Here is a 24,406-nt window from a genome sequence, read left to right on the forward strand (position 1 = left end):
TTTCGATTAAAAAGGCGAACTTGCCGCATATTTGAACACAATTACTCTGATGTGCTGTCGAAATAATACTGAAATAACCTAACAGCAATACTTTTGATAATATTTTATGCTTATATTTCTAATGTGCCCACACTGAACAATAAAAACGGTGGGACGCAATATTAAACGACTGCTTGCTTACAACTGTCATAACCTGTTCAAGTCTCCAGCGCGCGGTTGCTAACGATTATTCTAGTTTATTAACGTTAGTGGGTTTTGAGTTGATTCAAATACAATTTATAACGTGGTATAAAAGATTTACCGCCCTGGCTTACTGCCGTTTTGTTCAGTACAGAAAGTGTTTGTCCTATTGGCTAGAATGTACCATTAAAGAACGAGAGCTTAATCTATCGCACAACTGCGCCACGCTGAGCAGCCAGATCCACTTTAGTTCATTTTTCTAGATCTTTCTTTGTGGAAACATCATTTTAACATTTGGGTAACCTTTTCAGAATAGTGAAAATGTTGTACAGTTAGCCTAAAAATAATATATTTTTTGAAGAGGTACATATTTTTTATGTTCTTGGTCTTTCCAGCTTAACCATTGTTATGGGACAATTATATTAGGAATACTCTGATGGATTGACGGATATGACGGAATCTCCAAATATTAAATAGTCCTTTTATGTAGGATATTCAAGGTTTTATTTAGTTATATATACAACTTGCATTGAAATGAAATCTGGCAAACTCTATATAAACGGCAAAATATTTAAGTAAAATCCAGCTAAGACCAGCATAAGCTGTAAACTGGTTTTAGCTGGTTAATGGAGGCAGTAGCTGGTATAAGCTGGACTTCCCAACCTGGTCAAGCTGGTGGGTCAGCTGGTCTTTCAGCTTAAAAAGTGACCAAAACACAGCTAGACCAGCATGCTACACCAGCTAAAACCAAGCTGGGAGAAGAGCTAAAACCATCTCACCAGCGTATGCTCTTAGCTGGATTTTTCATTATAGGGCAACAAAATAAAACTAAAATACAATTTAAACTAAATAATATATTTAAAACTAAAAATATATTTTCAGTTTGTTATTTAAAGCTTACTTATGCGTTTAGGGTAAAAAGAAATTGTATACTTTCTTTCAGTCAGTATGTCAAGCTACTGCAATACACAAATATATGTAATTGCAATATAAATACAAATACACGCAAACAATAATTTTTATATCTTAAAATAAGAATCGTCCAGCTCAAGGACTGGTGTTCATTCACTATAAGTCATTCATATGGTACACGTCTTAATAGTAAAACCTAATACTATATTTTACATCAGAATTTTAGAGTATTGTTGAACTATACACATAACATTGTGTGTTAAAGAAAACATTCAAAACATTCATATTTCACTTAAAATCTAAAAACATCTCTATTTTAGGACCACAAACTTATTTTGTAATCTCTTTGCTATAAAGTGCACATTTCTGCATAGCATGCTATATTAAAAGTCTTTATTTTAAGTTTGCAGTTGAACCGGTCAAATGAGAACATGCAGTTTAAAACAACATCCGCTAGATGGCAGTAGTTTCAAATTCGTTTAAGAGCCTGTGATGTATGACGATGGCTCAGCACAAAATAGTCTGGTTTCACTTTCTTTAAAACGTTTATTACATTAACCATATCTGTCACAATACCGCAGTTACTTCAATTATTGTTATAATGTACTGTAAAACTATAATATAATATAATATTTCTCAAGTAATGTAAGAGGCTTTCAGAATGATTTTTAATAACATTTGTGATTTAATTTACATTTTTGTGGTAATAGTTATTGTATCATAAGTATGGTAGTAATCCTATGACGCAAACTATGGTAAAGTTTTGGGTGCCAAAAATTCAACAAGAGTAAATCAAACCTGAAGATGACAAATCTTTATTGGTGTCGAGTTCAGTGGCATAAATTTAGTAAAAAAACAAAAACCATTATTATCTCCAATAACAGCAAGAGTTCTGAACAATATACATATATTGTTATATACACTATCATACTTTAATAAAATACCAACATTAAATAACAGCACTCAGGTGATCTATAACCTCCACCCACCAATATACTGTACCAATATGCTATCTACCTACAGTACCATAAAAAATATCCCTATTTATGTCTAGCAAGACATTAATATTACTATTATTTCATATTGTAGGGGTTTTGCTATAGGTTCACCTAAATAAATCTACAGTTTCAATGTCCATTGTTTATGGACCCAAACTGGAAAAACACTATTTTGTGCACGCTCAACAGAGCCAATGCGTAGCTCTCACTTGCAAAATCAATATCATAAATTTTTACACTGTAAAACTGATTTCAGATCTGTATAAAAGGATAACTTCGAGATATACAAAAAAATAAATGCCAGAACATCCCACAAACATAATATGAGATTATATTTTAACATTATGAGACAACCTTTAAGACGTACGGGGATTCAAGAGAGTCTTAAAGGCCACTACCTACTGTAACAACACAGTTTAACACTAAATATACAACTATAATATACATTCCCTTTATGTTAGGTTAATTCTGTCTGATTTGTCAGGTAGTAAGGTTTAATTGTAAAAACATATATATCTATGTTAGAGATACTACAATATTATTGTACATCGTTTAATTTGATTTAAAAAATGAAAAAGACATAAATACATCATTATCTATTTGACAGTCCAGCAAGTATAGCAGTTGTAACACTGGTTGAACTTCTGGCTCATGTATGCCGCTCTTATTTTGATTGGGCAGATCTGGAGGGAGATCATTTCGCCATTATGGTGTCCATTTTGGGGTTAATGAAAGAAAAGCCATCAAAGGCTGCCTGGTCCATGGAGTCTACCAGGTTCTTGTCACCTTGAGATAGTCGTGGCTTTTCACTGAGGAACTCTCTGTCAAAGTTGCTACAGTCACTGGGTGATTTCTGCAGGAAACAAATACATGCCAGTCACTCAGCAGAAAATATCTTGTTAGCGATGTTAATAGGGTCATATAACGTCAGATTCTTACCACTTTTGGCTTGAACGGAGGATTCACCTCTCGTCTCTCCAGTGCAGCCCAGTTAATTGTCTTAAAGAATGCATGTCCACGAATATTTCCAACAACACCAAGCCGCCGAGTTGGTTCCCGCTCAAATAACTGTAGAAATGTAAACGGCACAGATTTAAAATATACACAAAACACTACTTAGATTCCCATGCAAGACTATAAGCAATCTAGATTCACCTTCTCCAGCAGGTCTTTCGACTCTTTAGTAATCCAGCGTGGATAGTGAGGTACATCCGTGCGGATGGACTCGAACAGCTCGTCCTCATCATCTCCCTGGAACGGCGACTGGCCGATCAACATCTCAAAGAGCAGCACGCCGAATGACCACCAGTCCACAGAGAAAGTGTATTTTTGGCCCAGCAGGATCTCGGGAGCGATGTAGTCCGGAGTGCCACAAAAAGTGGTGGCTCGGTTTTCTCCCAACATGTTTTCTTTGCACATTCCGAAGTCTGCGATCTTAATATGTCCCTCTTTGTCCAGCATTACATTATCCAACTTTAAATCTCTAAAGAAGGGGACAACATAAGGTTGGGAAACAGTTTTTTAATCTACGCTAGACTAAAAGCAACAGCTCGTGTGAAGAATCTCACCTGTATACGATGCCTTTAGAGTGCAGGAACTGAAGTCCACAGATGATTTCAGCAGAATAAAACCTGCGACAGAATTACACAAGGTAATAAACATACAATATCTGTGAAAACCCAGCTAAAGTCATTTTGAGTTGACTTTAAGGAACAATTTAAAGATCATTCTGGGAAAGGGATACTCCACTTTTTTTAGAAAATAGGCTCATTTTCCAGCTCCCTAGAGTTAAACATCTGATTTTTACCATACATTAACATCGCGCCTAAAATAAGCAAAGAGTTTCAATATTTTTCTTATTTAAAACTTGACTCTTCTGTAGTTACATGGTGTACTAAGACCGACGGAAAGTTGTGATTTTCTAGGCAGATATGGCTAGGAACCAGGGGCGGAGTGAGACCAAAAATTCTACTGGGAAATTTCGGATACCACCGGCCCTCCGTGGTAAAAAAAGTAAAACTAGGGTAATACAAATCGTAATCAATCTTCCAAAAAACCCAACATTTTCATAATAATAATAAAAACATTAAATCATGGCTAATTTTCCAAAATGAGTAAATATACAAAATGATACCTGTTTGAAAGACGGAGATGCGCACCTGTCAATCAGCTATTACATAACAGAGCGAGGCCAGAGATGAACGTGCTCATAAATGGGAGTAATATGGAATAATGTGTGCATCTTTGAATAACTGTAAGAATATTTCCTTTAAATATAATTTTTGTCATATAAAGTTTTAAGAGATAATAATTTTGTATTACTAATGTTATTGCTTATTTATTTTAACATATTTGGCGCATTTACCTCAGAGTTTATTTCAGTAATATTGCTGTTTTCCAGTAATAATAATACAATTTACATGCCAATCCTGCTTCCTTGTCTGTTTATTCATTTCATTATGCTGTTATGTTAAGTTATATGAGAATATTTATTGCCAGAAGAGACGTTTATTGCCGACATATGCGGAATAATGTGTGCATCTTTGAATAACTGTAAGAATACAATTCCTTTGAAAATAAGGTTTTGAGAAATAATAATGTTGTGAGGATATTTATTGCCATGCAGTTGAATACTCTCGTCTATAATATGGAAATCACATAGTATAATGTGATACTGCAAAGTTACCCTTCTAATTTGTATTTATGATATAGCCATATGGAGATAAACCTTTGCAAATGTGCTGATTTGATCCATTCATGTCCTGACCACCAGGTTAGAAATTTTAAACATCCTTACTCCACACTTACTACTACTCTATGAAACAGTCTATTCGCTTGATTGATCCGACCGCATATGTACTGCAATAAACAGGCATTCGGCGGCTTTTTGCATCAAAGGCCGACAGGCTATGCCATTTGGGGAGGGACCGTTCACTGATCCCCCATATTTAAAAAAATCCTAGACCCTGCTGAACAGGTTGAGCACTTTTATATACTGTGTTGAGCAAAGAGGATGCACAGTTTGACCAGCGGGAAGCGGCCGCACATCAGGCCACCAGACGGGGTTGCTAATATAACTCGCAATGTAACTATTATCAGACCGGCCCTCGTGGCCTCAAAACACTACCGGCCCACCTGGACATGTCCAGACTCTCCCGATGGCCACTCTGCTACTGCTAGGAACTATACTCTCATTCTGGCAGAATAATCAAGCACTTTGCTGCCGTAACATGGCTGCAGGAGGCAAGTTTTAAATAGGAAAAATATCAAAACTCTTATTTTTTAGCATGATGCTAATGGTCTAATCAGATTCAATGAATTATGGTAAGCTATGCTAAAAGTGGTAGTGCAAGACCCAGAGATCAGCTGAATGGATTCCAAAACGGTAAGAATCAAATGTTTAACTCTAGGGGAGCTGGAAAATGAATGTATCTTTATTATCTTAAATACAGATGTACAGTAAGTCAATGATTGAAATCAAACTTTGATGGTCCAAATCTCAAAGTTAGATTGAGTCACAAATATAAACAGCTTGTCTAAATCAAAAGCTTTGTTCAAATGAATGCAAATACAAAAGATGCAAATTGCACAATTGTACAGAATAATTTAAAAATGTTTGCCTCCAAAACATGATTTCATAATGATGGTTGCTCTTAGGCCAGTAAGGAAAAACACGCAAATCTCCTAATAACGGTCATCATTATATCTACAAAGTCAACATTATGCTCTATAAACCATAGAAATGAGCCAGCATGAGGAGATTTAGATCATTTTCCTTACTGGCCCCTTCAAAGTCCAGACCTCCATCCCATCAAGCAAATTTGGCATGATGAAGTTCTTAGGAAGTATATTGACACTATGCCAGAGAGATGTAATTGCTGTAAAAGGTGGACATATCAAATATTAAAGTTATAAGTGGTTACAATCAATCAGTACAAATCACTTCATCAGATATGTGCTGTGCTCAGAGCAACCATCATTATGAAAAAGAAATCATGTTTTGGAAACAAAAAAGGTCAATATTTCAGATGTCAGGTGTTCTAAATAATTTTGCCCACCACTGTATATGGCAAAACTTTCACTATTTTTATTAGCATTATCTAAATGCTGTTCAAATTGTATTTAATAAAAATATGGCTGTATTGGACATAAGGGGCTGTTTAAAAATGCATTTCCGTAAGAATAGTAACAGCAGACCAACAAGCCATAATGTAACCTTTTAGGGGTGTGCACATCACTCACGTGGCTCTGTACAAATCAAAACGTCCCTTATCCTGAATGTGGAACATCAGATCTCCTCCATTCAGATATTCCATCACAAAGAATAAATGCTCCTGTTGATAAACACACACATATCAACACTGGTAATCGAATATAATGAAATAGGGTTTAAAACTATTCATAATAGTAAACCAAACGATTTGTCAAATAATTTTGAATCTGTCAAATCAAAGCTATGCTCTGTACATTCCAAGCCTGAAAACCATTTTATGACACTGATGTTATTGAATGAGCTCAACCAGAACAGGTTTTTCTGTCATGTTTTTGTGGGAATTCCATTATGTCATTTTCATATTTTAACGTCAAAGCCATGTCAGTCAATCATAATGACACATTGATTGAATCTCAATCATGCAGACAGTGTGCGTGGAACTAGTTTATCAGCATGTATTACAGTAATGTTAACAAAGCCCTGTGATGGGAATTGCTTTGTTAAATCTTTGCTAAAAAATTTCATTCATTTGGCATTCCATACTGGCTCTCGAGTGTCTCTCAATACTACACAGTGTTTTAATTAAACTCCAAATGCTTTAAGATTAAATATGTTAGCCTTATATCTAAACCAGTGTGCGGCAAAACATTTAAAAAAATTACATTTAGTAGATTTGAGCTTTTAAAACCCACAGTCTCTCACTTCCGCCAATACGGATCAGTGATTTTTATGACATCATTCTGCACTTCAGCTTCTCATCAGACTAAACTAAATGATCCTAGCTATTTTAAAGGAAGAGGAACAACTCAATATATTCTGCCCTAATGTCTGGTTTCAGCAGAAATTACATTAAATTACGAAACACAAAGCTGCACATTTCAAGGCACTTTAGCGGGTCTTTAAAGATTTAGGGTACGAGAGACTGCTATATTGCAAATATAGTCAGAACTGGGAGGCATTGTTAGACAGAATTTTTAATATGATAAATATTATAAAAATATTAAGAACATATTTAAAATATGTAAAAAAATTAAATGTTGTATTTAAAGCTGACTGACCTTTGACTGGAAAGTACAGTACAGGTGTGTGAGAAAAGGGTTTTCCCAGGCCAACGCTAACACTCGTTTCTCTACCATAGTGCATTCAATATCATCATCCATCAGCACTACATCTTTCTTTAGGGCTTTAATGGCAAAGTATTCCCCCTTTCCTTTCAGCTCCGCCAGCATCACCTAATAGGAAACAAAAACTTTAAATAAAGAATATAAAAATACAGAATGAATAGAGAGTTTGATGGGTGTTTCTTACATTTCCAAAGCTGCCCTTGCCCAGTACTTTGTGGAATACAAAGTTACTTATAGAGACTCTGCTTGTGCGCGTAAGGCTGGCTGGGGCAGGAGTTGTGTCATCTGTTAATTTTCCCTCCGCTAACACAAACACAGATAATACTTAGATATTGTTTTTATTTTTAAATATTTATTGTATTCAAAATGTTAGTCGATTACTAGTTGTCAAAGTTACAGGCAGTAAACTTAGCAGGGAAGATGCAATAACAGAAACTCACCACTAGGGTCCACTGGTAGGTTATTGTCTATGGCTTGATAAATTCCAATTTCTGACACAGTGGGATCTGAGCGCTTCGTGGATGACTTCTGTACAGAACATAAAAACAAGGATAGATTCTGTCTAGTTTATGTTTGGGTGAAAACCGTGATGCAGGATGTATAACATAAGTGTACCTATAAAAATACTTTACAACCTCTTTTTAAAAAAACAATTCTTGTTCCAGATGTTTTGAAGGAACAGTAATGTCAGCGGTAATGCCAGACCAAGCAGTCAAATCACTTACCAGACTAACTTGAGTCAAAGCCTCCGCCAGAAGTTTCTGGTTGATTCCGCAGAGGTTGGCGACCTTGGTCTGGCATTTTTTATGGACGTTCATATTACAATCTGAACAGAGACAAGATGTTGTATTACACTTTAAGACAAATATAAAAAATAACAATTTCCAACTTTGCAAATGCATTATAACCTTCACACTTGAGTCCTTGTTTGACCATTCCCCACAGCAGACTCCCGCAATGATCGCAAAAGGTTGGGCTCATGTAGTTATGTGTCTTAAAACGATGAGGCATGTCAATCTTAAAGCGCTCCTTCTGAAACTGCAGATGCAAAAATTACACAATGCACAAAATTACACAAAATGCAACCTCTATTGTATTACAGCCACCTTGCAGAGAGATTTTGCCTATGAGGCAGGTACAACAATTGTTTAAAAAAAAATATATATATATATATATATATATATATATATATATATATATATATATATATATATATATATAAATAAATAAATATAAATATAAATATATATATATATATATATATATATTTATATATTTTTATATATATATATATATATATATATATATATATATATATATATATATATATATATATATATATATATATATATATATATATATATATTTTTTTTTTAAACAATTGTTGTACCTGTATAATTGTTATATATCAATATATATATATCAATATCAATATATATATATATATATATATATATATCAATATCAATGTGTGTGTGTAATAAGCCGATATCTGGGTCTGACGGTACCACTTTTAGCATAGCCCAGCACAATCCATTGAATCTGATCAGACCATTAGCATTGTGCTCAAAAATAACCAAAGAATTTCGATATTTTTCCCATTCAACACCTGACTCTTCTGTAGTTACATTGTGTACTAAGACCGACGGAAAATTAAAAGTCGCGATTTTCTAGGCAGATATGGTTAGGAACTATACTCTCATTCTGGCGTAATAATCAAGGACTTTGCTGCCGTAACATAGCTGAAGGAGACGCAATGATATTACGCAGCGCCCGAAAACGCCTGTAACTAAAGAAGAGTCAAGTTTTAAATAGGAAAAATATCAAAACTCTTATTTTTGAGCACGCTGCTAATGGTCCAATCAGATTCAACGGACCACGCCAAGCCATGCCAACAGCGGCACCGCCACACCCAGAGATCAGCTGAATGGATTCCAAAAAGGTAAAAATCAAAATGTTTAACTATAGGGGAGCTGGAAAATAAGCATATTTTCAAAAAAGTGGAGTGTCCCTTTAAGATGTGACGGTTCTTTTTTATTTCAACCCTAAAGTGTTAAAACTGGCACATTGTTGAATAAAACAGTCCAGGGTTCTTTAATCTCTTTAGGGCCTCTGCTTAGTTAACCTAATATTGTATTTTTGTTCAATGCATTTTTTCCAATATTCCACACAAATACGTTAACAATAATAATTGGCGGACCCACCAAAATACCACTGTGAACCCCTTAGAGCTTGTGAACACCATGTTGACCCTTAATTTTTCAGGTTGGATGTTAAGAACAATGATGGTTACCATTGTATCTCGGCTGTTTGTCGCTGTACCAGTGCATCTCCCAATGATCATATCAATGCACTTCTTGTGAATGGCCGCATTGCATTCTAGGAAAGAGGAAGATGTATTCATGTATTCTCATTACAGTTTCAATGGCAATCATTTGTTGTAGTACAAAAGCTATATTGTTATACTTAAAACAAATAAAACAATGAAATAATTATTTTTAAGTGGATAATGTAAGGCAAACTTTATAGTATGTACAATGTGTTTTCTCACTAAGTGTCAAATGGGAATTCATACAAAAGATATGGGATAGCTTTGTGAAAAAGATACTTACGCCTACATTTGTAGCCTTGCTTATTGAGACCCCTGGAAGGCAAAAAGAGTGTGTTGGAGTATTGACATTTCTACACAGCAGGTGACAAATGAGTGTTAATACACAAAAGGTATAATGGAAAAGTCTTATCAGAAAAACTTTGACTTTGAAGCACATACTCTCTATATCTATTTCCTTCTTTTTCTCCCACACACACACAAACATGTCTCACAATGCACAGGAAGGAGCCAGCCCAAGGGACGGTTAAAACACCAGAGAAAAATTGGAGTGCGCTTGCGCACAAATAAAACACAGATGCTATCCAATACTAAAAAACATACAAATGCATAGCATACGCGCCAAGATTATTTCAGACCATGTGCTTTTATTGCTAGCTATACAGTATAATGTCTAATAGTGTTGAGAGAAAGTCTTTCTGATTAATTATAATATTTAGTTGCATGTAATGTTAGTCATGTTACTTGCTAGATCTTGCCTTCCTGGACTAACCTGTTATAGTTTGATAATTAGAGGACTGCGAGTCATTTTAAATAAAGAGTACCTTGCTTAAGGGCACAACAGATCTGATTTGTAATCTCTTTGTACGCCAGTTTCTGTGTGATTTTAGTTTGGTACTGAACGTGCAACTTTTCCTAGATCTCTAACCATTAGTCATCCACCCAATTACTCTATAAACCAAGAATTTTTACCCTTGCTAAAACACTATCGCTAGTGCTCATTCCCAAGTATTAAAACTGAGAACGTAAGCTGTCCAACAGTGCCTTTTTATTTACATTTCTTTTGTAAATCACTTATTCATTAACTTACCAAACAAAATCCTTGCACACTGAGCAGAAGGTAGGCTGTTTGAAGAAGGTGGCTTGAAACTCATGGTTCTTAATGAAATGAATCTTAGGCTGTTTGATGGCTCCTCTTCTTCTGTTTAAAGTGAGAAGGCCGTCCTCATTTTTTGCTGTCACTGAAGCGTTGGAGTCTGCAAAGCAGTTAGACGATAATAATGTATCATATTTAACACATACATGTATACCTTAGTTAAAGAAGTCAGCAATAAGGCTGTGCTGTATCATCAAATAAGTCTGAAGGAAATTGTTAGGTACAATATATTGCAGCTAACAATTGACAGTGTTAAGTACCAAATATTAAAGGTGCAGTGTGTAAATTTTAGCGGCATTCAGTGGTGAGATTGCGAATTGCAACCAACGGCTCAGTCCACTGCTCACCCCTCGCTTTTGAAACGCATAGAGAAGCTACGATAGCTGCCACTGGAAAAACATGTAATTGACGGGGACAACTTAGTAAAAAAGTTTGTCCGTTAAGGGCTTCTGTAGAAACATGGCGGCACAAAATGGCGACTTCCACGTAAGTGTATGTAGATAAAAACGTCTCATTCTAAGGTAATAAAAACATAACGGTTCATTATAAAAAGGTCTTTATACACCCCTAATAATATAGTTTTGTATATTATTTTGCATTTCTGTCAAGAGGTCCTTCTAAAAATTACACACTGCACCTTTAAAGCAAAAAAATACAAGTGAAATCACAAAAAGCCTTTCTTTCTTTAGAATTGTTGGTGTGAAAATACATGCATGATATATAAATATGGTACTGTTGTTAAGTCTTACAAGTAAAAGGACAGTATACTGTAAAGAGAGAGAGATTGAGAGATAGAGATGCCAGCATAAAAACATGAGTGAGATGGCATGAGTAAGCAAAGACAGCACAGATACCAGCTGGGAGGACTGATCTAGTATCTGAGGGTCGTGAGATAATGGTAAGAAAAAAGAAATCAGGGGAAAACTAAAAATCACACAATGAGAAGCATAAGAGACACAAAAATGAGCAGAAAATCTGACATTCTCAAGTCAACGTGACTTAAAATGCTAACATCTGCCCAGCCCAGTGCAGTCACGGTCGCTATATATAGAAATAAGTGTTGCTTTCAAAGGAAAGATGAGACAAAAGAAACACTAAATAACAATCGGAGTAAAAACTGATACATAATATTTACCAGGGGCCATGAAAGTTAACATTGAATAAAATCCACACAATTCCCTTACAGTTAAATTAAGTCAGTTAGCTTTTTAAATGTTAGTTTTTGCTTATCAGGGCCAAACAAGGAAGTGAAAACAATTTGGTTTCTGTAAGCCATCTTGCAATATAACATTACACAGTACATTCCGTTCTGTCGCAACCACCAGTATACCATATACAATGTATACTTCATGTAGAATATATTTTCATTACTTAATGTATAATCAAGATTCAGACACATTGTTCGACCTGTGCGTGTGCACTACCCACCTAAGTCCTCGACAAAGAACTGTACATTCATCAACACCCTCCCAGAGGGTTGCAGGTCCAGCCAGAACTCAGCACGGCCGCTACCTTTCTTGCAGCGCTCGGCGAGGACAGAGACCCCGATTGTGGCCTCTGACAGAGGCTCCTCTGCTGTTTTCATCAGCACCACCTGTATGACACGGCCCTCATAGATGTGTGCATCAAAGGAGGATTTCCACGCAGGGTACATGGTGGGCTTCTTCTGGACGAGCGTCTTCCCCCGCTCTAGATGAACAAGGAATTAAAATACTTAAGTCTTTTATTATTACAACAAGCACTTACAAAAAGCTCTGTTACAAAACTTAGTGGCACGTAGGCACTGTAGCCATGCACCATGTGCTCATGAATTATGCCCCATTAACTCTTTCCCTGCTATCTCGTTAATTAAGAGAAAACGCTTAATGACGCCAATGGCAGTTTTTACGGAAAACAATATTTTCGCTGTTATCCAACAGGTGGCGGTCTTACCCAACTTATAAAACACGGAAGCAGAGGGTCTGTTCTTTCATTTGATATATTGTATGCTTATATATTTAAAGAAGAACATTTTCTGGAAGGCATTAAAATCATAAAAAATATTGGCGCTGGCTAACAACTTAAAAAAAATGTTGGTGGGGAAAGAGTTAAAAGCACAACATGTACGATTTCACCACTAGAGGTCGCATTTTCAAAACAAAGGCGAAGCTTAAAGCAGGGTTCCCACACCTTAGTTAACTTCAAATTCAAGGACTTTCAATGACTTTCCAGGTCCAATATCCCTCAAATTCAAGGACTAAATGTGGGGAGTGGGGACACATTTCAAGTGAGAGCGAGGTTGCATTGTGTTACCTTTTAAGATACATTGTTACAGTTCCCTTTCGAGGGATCTTTCGCTGCGTCAATTCAGGGACGCTTCCAGGGGTAAGTGCTTCTGAATGTGTGTATCAAATTCAACCAATGGTGAGGCTTAACGACAAAGACAGGATGACGCCGGAGTCAGAAAGTATATGGCTATCTGAAATATTGCCAAAGACGGCGTTACAGGGACATAGGAAGTATAGCAAGGAAGACGCAGCGTCTCGTTCCCTTCTCTGTGAACAACAGTTACATACGTAACCCGAGACGTTTTCATGTATCAAACACAACTATGCAAAAAAGCATTTTGGTATGAATCAACATTCGCATACAGAAGATATAAGCATTTAAAGCGAACAGTTTAGCTGTGTGCTTAAAAGGCTAGAAATGTTATGATATATCCTACACCAGTGGTTCTCAAACTTTTTCAACGTGCGGCCCCCCTTGTGTACGGTGCATTCCTTCGCGGCCCCCCAAAGAAAATTTATGACAAGAAACTGTTCTAAAACCCAACTTTTGATTAAACAAAACATATTAAATGATACTAAGTAGTGCTGTTGGTTAGTAGTGTTATTTTGTTTAAGCTTAATTGCACTGAATTTATGATAAATTAATTTATTTTATAAAATGTCATAAAACTGGGGCCCCCCTGGCACCATCTCGCGGCCCCCAGTTTGAGAACCACTGTCCTACACTACACATGGAATAATATGATTTTTTTTGCATAAAATAGATTTAAGCACTTTCTATGACCTGTATCTATGTATGTATATTTTCAAAAATTTCCAGATTCACAAACTTTCAAGGATTTCAAGGGCCCGTGGGAATCCTTTTAAAGGGTAAGTTCAGCCAAAAATAAACAAATTGTCATCATTTACTCACTCTCATGTTGTTACAAACCTTATAAATTTCTTTGTTTTGATGAACACAAAAGAAATGTTTGTAACCAAACCGTTCAGTGACCCCATTTACTTCCATAGTATTCTTTTTTCCTATGGAAGTACATGGGGTCTACGAACGGTTCTTCCTTTGTGTTCCTTTGTGTTCATCAGAACAACAAAATTTATACAGGTTTGTAACAACATGAGGGTGAGTAGATTATGACAGAATTCTCATTTTTGGGTGAACTATCCATTTAACGATGTTATGGAGGAGAGTTGAACGATGGGTGATGTTGTTTAACCATCCAGAGACGTATGGAAATTGCTAATTATGTTCACAGATAAGGTTATGAAAAAAAATTCTGCACATTTTACACATTATTATATTATTTCCATAATTATGAATTAGCTGCAAGGTGCAGTTGTGTGCTAGATGCTGTATAAATACCACATCCGCATTTGTCAACACGTGTTGCCTTAGTTTCTACATTAACAGAAACCGAGGATAGCACCATTATTACTTCATTGATAGGCGACAATGAAAAGGGACCAGCCATTATTTAAAATAGGAATTTCTTTGGGTTTACAAACTTTTGGGATAATGGAAGTACACTGTGCAAGTGGTTTTGGATACAAAAAAATATTACAAAAATCGTACATGTTGTGGTTTTAAACTACCTCGACTTAGCCAAAAACAGAATGAAAGTGATATAGATATAAATAAATGTCCTAAATTGTATCCACTGTAAAAAATCAATAAAAATTGTTCAGTGCATTTAACACAGATTATTTTCATTTTTTTATTTTAATACTTATTAATATATTGCATGAAGCAATAACTGACCTGTGCTGAGTGATTCCTTCATCTTGATGGCACAGAACGGCTCCTCCGCCATTGGAGGAAGTTCTCCCAGGGTAAAATCATTGAAGGCAATCCGCAGGAACGGAGCCATGGTAAGCGATCACCTGCCTACACACTTACATACAAACACAGAAAAAGAGAACTGGGTAAAGGACACAGTCTTGGGCAATATTACAATGAAATGAAGTGTTAAAAATGTCTGCGACCAGTTCGTTTCAGATGCATGCATTATTCCTTTCACGTCAGATAAAAAGCCATATGCTTCACACACACACACATACAAAGTAAACACCGTTCAGCAAAATAATGGCTTTAGAATGTAAACTGAATGTGATGTTCATGATAAATATGCATCACCAATACGAAACTTTTTAGCTCTCTATAGTTTCAAAATGATTGCTTCAACTTCCTATTATGCAAAGAGAAATCTTTACTGGGTTTTGAAATTGTTGAGGTCTCCTTTCGGTTGTTCTACTTACGTTAAGCCTACTGTGGCCAACCAGCTAGTTTTGTTTTCCCAGTAAGCAAAATGTAAAGTCGAAAGTAAATATCCATGAAACCTTATATTACACAGACACACAATTAAGTAATACGCAGCCCTTCAGGCCAAACCAGATTCCAGACAGTATTACTGCACAGTGCACACACAAAGGCTCATATAGCTTTAACCGGGTTCTCGGATTAAGAATTCAGACACACAGTGTGCATGCATAAACACAACGGAAAATGAAATGAAGAAAAAAAAACATACTGTAAATCTTGTGACAGGGGAATTTATATGACCACAGCATACAACAAGCAAAGAATAGCAGTGAATGTGCCGTCTATAAACACTGAGATGAATTGCAGAAGCTGCATTTAAAAGAGTCATTTCCATGAAAGGAAAGCAAAGCAGACAGCTAAGACAAACTTCTTAGTATTTACTGAATAAAATGTGAGCGTTGACATTCAAAGCCCTTAAACCCAAGAGCGGAGGCCTAAATCCAGCCCCCTCTGTCAGCTGGCACAGAAATTCACAATCCCACCCATCCAAGAGCTGTTTCAGACCGGCACTGTTTAACAAAGCTGATTCAGAATGCATCAACTGATACAAGCTTTTCAAATAAATTGCGATTTATTAAGCCCTAAACAGAAAGTACGAGCCAAGTCTGTGCTTTCTAAAAAAAATATATTTTCACCATCAGTCTTAGAAAGCACAGACTGATCCTCAACGGCTCTTATCAAGCCACAATCAAATAGGGCTTTTACAGGAAGAGGTTTTTTGGTGTGTGTAAAGATGCTCGAGAAAAACAGTATCTATCTAATTGTTAATCATAATATATAATGATGAATATGTTTGAAGTGTTCATTAATGATGCTTTCTATGCCTAAAGATAGGTTTGGGTGAATGACTGATCACTGGAAGCTGAATGTAGAGCAGGTGAAGTGGGACCAGAGACTATTCAAGATTTATCCAATGTCGATTAGCTGATGTCACATAAGTAATAATTCATAATATAAAGTATATGGTCTATTACTGAGGATTTGATTGAGAAATTATTGTATATTGGATATGGACCAAAAGATAAATAGACAGACAGATATATAAACAGACAGACAGAAAAATTGATAGATCGACAAATTGATAAACAGATGGGCAGACAAACAAATGGACACATCGACAAACAGATAAATAGACAGACAGGCAGACATTTTTAATGCTAGGGGAGAAGATTGGACCAAGTAGACCTCCCTCCACCAAACATGCACAATATATTACAACAGAAATGTATAAATATCAGCTAATAAAACACTTACTCAGGCAAAAACATAAACCTCTTACACTCAAAGGCTTATGACTACAAAAAAATCTCCCTGGAGAGAGTGGAAAAAATGAGCCTGTGCCGTAAGGGAGGGGATGGAGCAAAAAAGAGGAAAACGTAGAAAGAAAGGGAGGTATGGGGGAGGGAAGAAAGAAACCATTGAGTACAGTAGAAACATCTACAGCATACTGAAAGCTACAGTAACAGTGCTGCGTAAAAATAAGACAATGTAGATCTACTTCTGTTTGTCAATCCATCTTATCTACAACTTTTATGTAAAAACACAGCATTGCCAACATTGTTTCAGCAACGATGACAGCTTGTGTGTGCTTTCAGTAGCTTGGTTTCTTTCAGAGCTCTGTTATTCTGCCAGGATAGGTCACCTCCCTCACATCCAGACCAGTTGCTGCTTTATTAACACATATAACCCTTTGTGTGTGTGTGTAGATGTGAAAATGTGTTACTTTTTAACTGCTTCAGATGATAAGACCGACAAAGAAGTAATATCAAAATAAACAATATTAATTTATATACCACCAAATAAGGAAAGACATAATTTTGGGGATGAGGGGCTTTCCAATTGTTGCTAGAAGTGACACATGACTAATGCATCTTACTGATGTTATAGGCCTCACACCAACTACTCTGAATTAGCACATCTAATTCACAATTACACATCGCGCGTCCCACACCTATAGAAAAAGATGTGTTAATATTTTACACATTGCTTTGTGTTATGCTATTTAAGACATAATATGTGTAATTTTAGCACATTATGTGTCATTTTGTGTTCAAATAAAAGGACAACAGATTTATGTGGTTTTATTTAATTTATTTATTTAATGTGTTGTTGTTAACTAGACACAAAATGTGTTGTTTTAACACTTTTAAAAGTGCAAAAAATAATTCTCTCATTTAACTCTTTAGTTTGGTTCTAGGCACAGGCTCTAAAATGACGCTACTAAGACTATGTAATATTTAAAGGTGCAGTGTGTAAATTTTAGCGGCATTCAGTGGTGAGGTTGCGAATTGCAACCAACGGCTCAGTCCACTGCTCACCCCTCGTTTTGAAACGCATAGAGAAGCTATGATAGCCACCACTGGAAAAACATGTAATTGTAAGAGAAAATTTTGTAAAAAAAAGTTTGTCCGTTAAGGGCGTCTGTAGAACACAAAATGGCGACTTCTACGTAAGGGGACCCTCTGTGTATGTAACTAAAAACGTCTCATTCTAAGGTAATAAAAACATCTTTATACACCCCTGATAATATAGTTTTGAATATTATTTTGCATTTCTGTCAAGAGATCCTTCTAAAAATTACACACTGTACCTTTAATACACAACAAAACTTGTTTCCTTGCCTTTGTTTGACATGGTGATAGCGCAGTGGATAAGACACTCGCCTTTGGTGTGAGAGACATGGGTTCGAATCCACCGTGAAACACCATTGTATCCCTGAGCAAGACACTTAACCCATAATTGCTCCAGAGGCATGCGACCTCTGACATATATAGCAATTGCAAGTCGCTTTGGATAAAAGCGTCAGCTAAATGAATAAGTAAGATCACAGGCTCCTCCCCAATATGTTTATTCAAAACGTTATGGTAAGACGTTAAGATAAGATTTAGTTTGTTAACATGAACAAACAACGAACAACACTTCTACAGCATTAAAGAGCACCTATTGTCCGATTCACGATTTTACATTTCCTTTAGTGTGTAAGTGTGTATTAGTACGTTAACGAAAAGGTACAAACCCCAAAGTAAACGATGAAGCGAGTTATCGTTTCCAACGTAAATCTCTTTTCTTGGAATACAACAAACACACAGATTGTAGGCAACAGTTTACTTCCTGGGATTGGTGATGTAGACAAGACCGACATTATCATAATTCCTCCCGCTTCGGACTCACAGCCTGTAAGTTAAGTCCTGTTAGCGACTGATCTTTCAAACATGGTAAGGACTCGGAGCGTCACGTTTCTGGGTGACGTCAGGGGTATTCAGGCCAATCACAACATAAAGATTAGCTGGCCAATCAGGGACACAGAGGTTTTCAAATCAGTGCGTTTCAGGAAGAGAGTGAAATCTGGAGATACAAAAATGTACGGTATGTGGAAAATAATGTGTTATAACAATATAACACATTGTATTATAACAAATACACAAAATAACCTTGTTTTTTAATAATTAAATAGGTGCACTGTAATTGTAAGTGCACAATGAACTAACATGACCATAACAATTGTATTGGTATAATAATAAAGAATTAATAAATGTTATAAATAAATATACTACTTATCGTTATAGTTCATGTTTGACAATGCATTACCTAATGTTTATGAATAGAGCCTTATTGTAAAGTTTTACCAAAAATCCTTTAGCTATGTGGTTGTTCATCTGTTAAAATGAACTATTTGTGCATTTATAAATGCTTACTTTCTAAGGATTCTTCCTCATTTTAACTTGCAACTGTTCTCTTGCTCGCCAGGGTTTGTATGACACCATGTTTTTTTATGCATATCTATATCACATAACACTATCTCTGTTACTGGCCGGAGTTCACACAGGATGTGTCTGGGCATCTGTTTGTGTACAAATATTAATGCTCTGTAGCTCAACTTGCAGACATTAATTATTATAGACATTAATTGAAAACTATATATGAATGGAGAATGTAGTTACTGCTAAAATGAGATAATAAAACACAAGTACAGTGAACAGCAGTTGCCATCAGAGTACCATCCTAGAAACCTGTGCCACTACCATTATCAAACAGAATTGCAATGATAGCCATTTTCAGTCAGGTTTCTTGAACATTCTCTACAATCTGACATTAGTCGGACAGATGGTCCCATGTTTCTGTCATGCATTGACTTGTGTACAAAATGCCTTAATTCTGCATGAATCTGGGATAGATTCACTCACAGAAAATATTACAAGACTGAAGCTGAAACATAAATTGTACTTGGGAAATCTGACAACCAACGACAGTTAAAAAAGACAATATTGTGGCTTGAGTTGGTTGTTCTTCACATTGTGTGTTAAAACTCAAGCCAAGCAACTTCCTGTTGCGTCTACCAGTGGGTAGAAAACATCAATATTTGGGTATTTGAGAACAGAGCGTGTTGTTAACATAGATAATACAGCCGCTTAAGAGACAATGTAGTAGTTTTAAATGGATATTTACAGTACTTTTTACAGTATCTTTTTCATTAAACCATGCATGTTGGCATGCCTTGAAATAGACATAATAGATGCAATGGAAAGTGGTAGAGTGTTACTTTCAGATAGGACAATAGAAATAAACCGGTTATGTAAGAAAAAATATATGTTCGGAAATGAATCTATGCAGAATGACCTACGAGAGCAAGTTTAGATTCAGAGAAGAACATTCATGCTACAAAGAAAATCAGAAAACCTGTTAGTCTTGATAGACCAGATGCATGTGTTGTTGCATTTTTGTGACCCTGTCTATGAAATTGTTAAAAGTTAATCAACGTTTCGATTTCAATCACTAATTTCAAATTGATTCCAATCTTTGACATGACCTTACTCGGTCAATATTAAATATATCAAGGTTAAATTTTCACACAATGTTCTATACATTATGTAGGATGATTTTATGTAGAAAATTGTTAATCACCCCAAAAATTGTTTTAGCTGGGATTTCAGAGTTATTCTCTAAGACTGAAATAAATGTAAGAGCTGTCCAAAGTGAAATCAACTTGCAATGACATATCTTAAAATACATCAGTGCCCTTTGCTTTGCCTCAAAATGCACACAAGTAATGTTTTTAGTAAGGCATGTTTGTTCAAACTAGTTATATTTCCCTATTAAACTAAGGCCTAGTCCTGGCTTGAGCTAATCTCTGTCTGGGAAACCACCCCTAAATGTACTGCACGCACACACGCACACTTCAATGTCAAAGTATAAGGTTTCATGGCTCTGTAAGTTAGTACTTGACATAAAGCCAAATAACCCAACCTCCTAAAAAGCCTCTTTGCATAGCAGATCTAATAAGACGGTTCTGTGTTAGCAATTATTTTCCTTCTGTAATTTAATTTTCTGGATATATGACCAGATGAAAGTAGGGTGGGACTAAATGGTGGTATCTATATAACAGGTGTTTGGAGGGGAGGAGTTATAACATGAGAGCTTGTTGCCTGTGCAATATAACATGTTATGCACCAGTATCTTCACAATGAAAGACAAAAAAATGTGTTGATGTAAATATGATTGAATTTGTTTTCATGTTAATTTAAAGCAGCAGTTCGTAATGTCAGACTGACTTCGATCCATGTAAAGAAAACTCACCAAGTCACTTGGGGATAGCAATTGAGATGCAACAGTTATGGATATATTGGGATCATGCTATACAAAAACAGGAAAACATATTTTTACATCATAATCATAAGAGATCAGCCGTCCTGCTATTTTTTTTTTTACAAAACAGCCTAATATTAGAATTCATCATCTTTTTAAACTCAAAGTAAATGCTGCTTCTGCAGGTGCGCGTTGTTTGTCATCAATAGGAAAATATGTGAGCAGGAATTTCATTGTGTGAGGTAGTTAGGTAACACGATGAGCAAAACATTTTTTTTCTTAACACATATGTCACAAGGTTATTGGGTTAAAAAGGCACTCATTAAGTATGCAAATGTGTGAATACAAGTAAAAGAATGAAGTAAAGAAGATGGAGGGACTTCAAGGTCAGATGGGTGCTGAATGCTATGTGACATTTGTTAGTGAAGCATTGATTTCTCACCCCTCTCACCCCTCAGGCTAAGAAATAAGAGAGCCTGTGCCTACACACACACACACACACACACACACACACACACACACACACACACAATGGTTGGTCTAGCTTATTGTGGAAAAGCCAATTCCTCTCTGAAACAGGGTGATATGAAACATGGTCCCTGTGACTGCCAGTTTCATGTCATGTATATGTATGTATGTAATATCAGGATTCAGATCCATGTACTGCAGGTCTGGGACAAGATTATTATAGGCATAGATGTATGTGTGTGTGTGTTGGCATGTCTACCTAAAGGTGAAGTTGAGCTCTTGCCTCTGTTGCTCTGTGCAATAGGAGTGGTGTCCATTTCTGCCTTGCGCACACTTCACAAAAGCTTCATTAATCCAAGTCAAACACAGAGCGCCCTGTCTGTTCACTACCATATAAGTACGTGACAGGCCTTTTGTTGATGTATGTTTAAAAGCAATGCAAAAATGAGTAAAGTCATGCAAAACAACACTGTGTACTTAACTATGTCCTATATTTGTGTTTTCTAGAAGCACTATAGCTAGACGATAGGTCTGAATGCTCTAGATAATGTGTACAATGCTGGTAAAAGTCGTGTAAGTTACATAGATAACAATGAAGGGATGAAGATGCATCACCATCACTGTTATCTTGGCCCCGCAGTTTGGCAAGTAAATACTTCAGAGGAAGAACATGTTGTTGATGAAGAACCCAGAAAAGCAATGTATTGATTTAGCTCTCTGTACAGGTTGAGGGTTTACTGTGGAAGACTGATAACTTCATGCAAAGAAGAGTTTCAATATGTATTGATGCGTAAAATATCAACCATATTGGCAAATATTAGCAAGTTTTAATTATGTAGACTTAAAATGTGTCTTGAAATTATGAAGTGTGAAATGGTTTTCCAACTTTTTAACACAGACAAAACAGTATAGATATGTCATAAAGTGAGTATATCATAACTCACATCAAATAATCACTATCATCATCATCGTCATCAGCTAAAATATCTAGGCCTACATAAAACATGCCATTTGTAATTTTATCCAAACAACTTTGTGCAATCAAGCTTTACATTTTATTAAGTATGTGTGATCCTGGGATCGAACCCATGACATTTAAGTTGCTAACGCAATGCTCTACCAGTTAAGCTACCACATTTAAACAGTAAAGCAGCAAGTAATAGGTACATGACAATCTCGGCTGTCATGGCTGTCAATTTGGTTCCTCTCGACGAAACTTTGGATTACCTCAAGCGACGTGCAGACTAAAAAAATTCTTGAAATTACATTTAAGTTAATTGCTAAACTACAAGTGAACGAAATTTTTAATGAATTTGAACGATGTGCAAGGGTTGTTTAACCACCTGCAAAATGGAAAACAATGGGACAAAATAAGGTGATGATTTTTGAGTTTCAAATGGCCAGTATTTTGTTATTCTTGAACACTAGACATGGTCTTGGTGTCATTGTAAAGTTTTTTTCAAGCTCTTTCTACCTGAACAACTAGTTTTAGCAGTAAACCATGTTTAACATTTTTGTCACATACCTACAAATAGTAGCACTTAAAACTCAACACCCTGTTTTCTGGATAGTAATCATAAATGCCATGCAAATATTCAAGCCTTGGTACACGTTAAATTAAACAGATCATGAGAAAAAAATAAAATCACAAGTAACGTTACCATTTGATCTACCATCACAGTTACTTACAGACCTAGACCTACAGACCATGTTCTGCTTGTTTTTTAAGGGTGGATGAAAAACAACCATGAACAGTTGTCATCCTAAATCGTTTGGTAAATATTGTCACAGAGATTTCACAATAGCCTATACAGCTCATAAAAAGTTTACACAGATCGTTTTGTGTTGTCAGATAATGGAAAAACTGGTTTAGACAACATGGTGAAGGTGACTCAGAGCTGTGGGCTTGTTAATGGATTTAGCTGGGTAAGAAAAACCTAGTAAACTAGCAAAAAAGTTGGCAACGGCATCGTAAAAACGAGACGGCTTGCAAGCCAATCGTCAGTAACTATGGAAACGCTATGAAAGACGCTGCCGTAGCGTTCGCGTTTACCACAAATTACCTTTACATTCTGCACGGTTTGCTTTACAAACACTTTTCCAACATGTCATCCTTAGAAATATTCTTGTCAAGACGAGTAACTTTGTCTATCTCTCCATCTCAACCAACTTGAAAAACAAGACTGAACAGTGTGCCAGTATCTACTTAATGCTACTTTATTAAATGTAAATACAAAGCAAAGCATGCCGAAAACTGTATTTTACACCACAGCAGCCGCAGAATAGATGTCTATCTGAACTTTTCTATACTGTAAGTGCTTACATAACATCATGGCAACACATATACGAAAGTACAGACTGCCGCTTCCGCGTAACCAACTCCAATAAAGACATTTATCAAGTTTCTTTTCTGAACTTACATACTTGGCAACACGCGATAGCAAACATTTGGGACTTCATGTACGCCCCAAAATGTCGGTAATCCATAATAACCATATGTTAAACGTGAAATCAGAGAGAGATAGATTGGTTGTCTCGTTGCAAACGGCGAAAATGCAACGAAATCGATTGGCTGTTGGTGGACAGCGTGGACGGCGTTGAATGTTTTGTGTTTCTGTCATCTCCCGACGGGCGGATTACTTACAGCTACAAACAAGCTCGAAGTAAAAAGTTGCAGCATTGAACTTACCAACTTTAAAGATCAATAAGTTTCTTTAATGCCTCTCTTGCTGTCCGTGCTGCTTTAGAAGTAGAGAGTAAATGAATAGCGCGGCGTGTTTGAGGAAGTATTTACCCGCTCACACTGACTGACTGACTGACTGACTGCGTGCGTTGGGTTGACAATGCTACACGAGTGAT

The 24,406-nt window shown here is 36.2% G+C and overlaps 1 protein-coding gene across 1 annotated transcript; it reads right to left on the reverse strand.

Moving 5' to 3' along the window:
* Positions 1-1,891: 1,891 nt before the first annotated feature.
* On the reverse strand, positions 1,892-24,386 carry prkcdb (protein kinase C, delta b). The gene is made up of 16 exons (XM_055184443.2): positions 24,237-24,386; positions 14,936-15,068; positions 12,341-12,601; positions 10,847-11,012; positions 10,040-10,071; positions 9,721-9,806; positions 8,336-8,465; positions 8,153-8,253; positions 7,868-7,955; positions 7,612-7,730; positions 7,362-7,535; positions 6,333-6,424; positions 3,659-3,721; positions 3,246-3,573; positions 3,030-3,158; positions 1,892-2,943 (listed from the first exon to the last, which is right to left on the reverse strand). The coding sequence occupies exons 2-16, from the start codon at positions 15,042-15,044 to the stop codon at positions 2,785-2,787; spliced, it is 2,037 nt and encodes a 678-aa protein (XP_055040418.2). The 5' UTR covers positions 15,045-15,068; positions 24,237-24,386; the 3' UTR covers positions 1,892-2,784.
* Between the last annotated feature and the right edge of the window lie 20 nt (positions 24,387-24,406).

Source organism: Misgurnus anguillicaudatus, chromosome 14 (assembly GCF_027580225.2).
Source record: "Misgurnus anguillicaudatus chromosome 14, ASM2758022v2, whole genome shotgun sequence".
NCBI classification, from domain to species: Eukaryota; Metazoa; Chordata; class Actinopteri; order Cypriniformes; family Cobitidae; genus Misgurnus; species Misgurnus anguillicaudatus.

What these genes read in the sequence shown, in the direction of transcription:
- prkcdb (XM_055184443.2), bottom strand. Translation starts at nt 15,044, where the DNA reads ATGGCTCCGTTCCTGCGGATTGCCTTCAATGATTTTACCCTGGGAGAA. An exon ending in ACAAGGACTCAAGTGTGAAG is followed by an intron (nt 8,254 to 8,335) that starts GTTATAATGCAT and finishes GTCTCTGTTCAG; the next exon opens with ATTGTAATATGAACGTCCAT. An exon ending in ACTGTACTTTCCAGTCAAAG is followed by an intron (nt 6,425 to 7,361) that starts GTCAGTCAGCTT and finishes GTTTATCAACAG; the next exon opens with GAGCATTTATTCTTTGTGAT.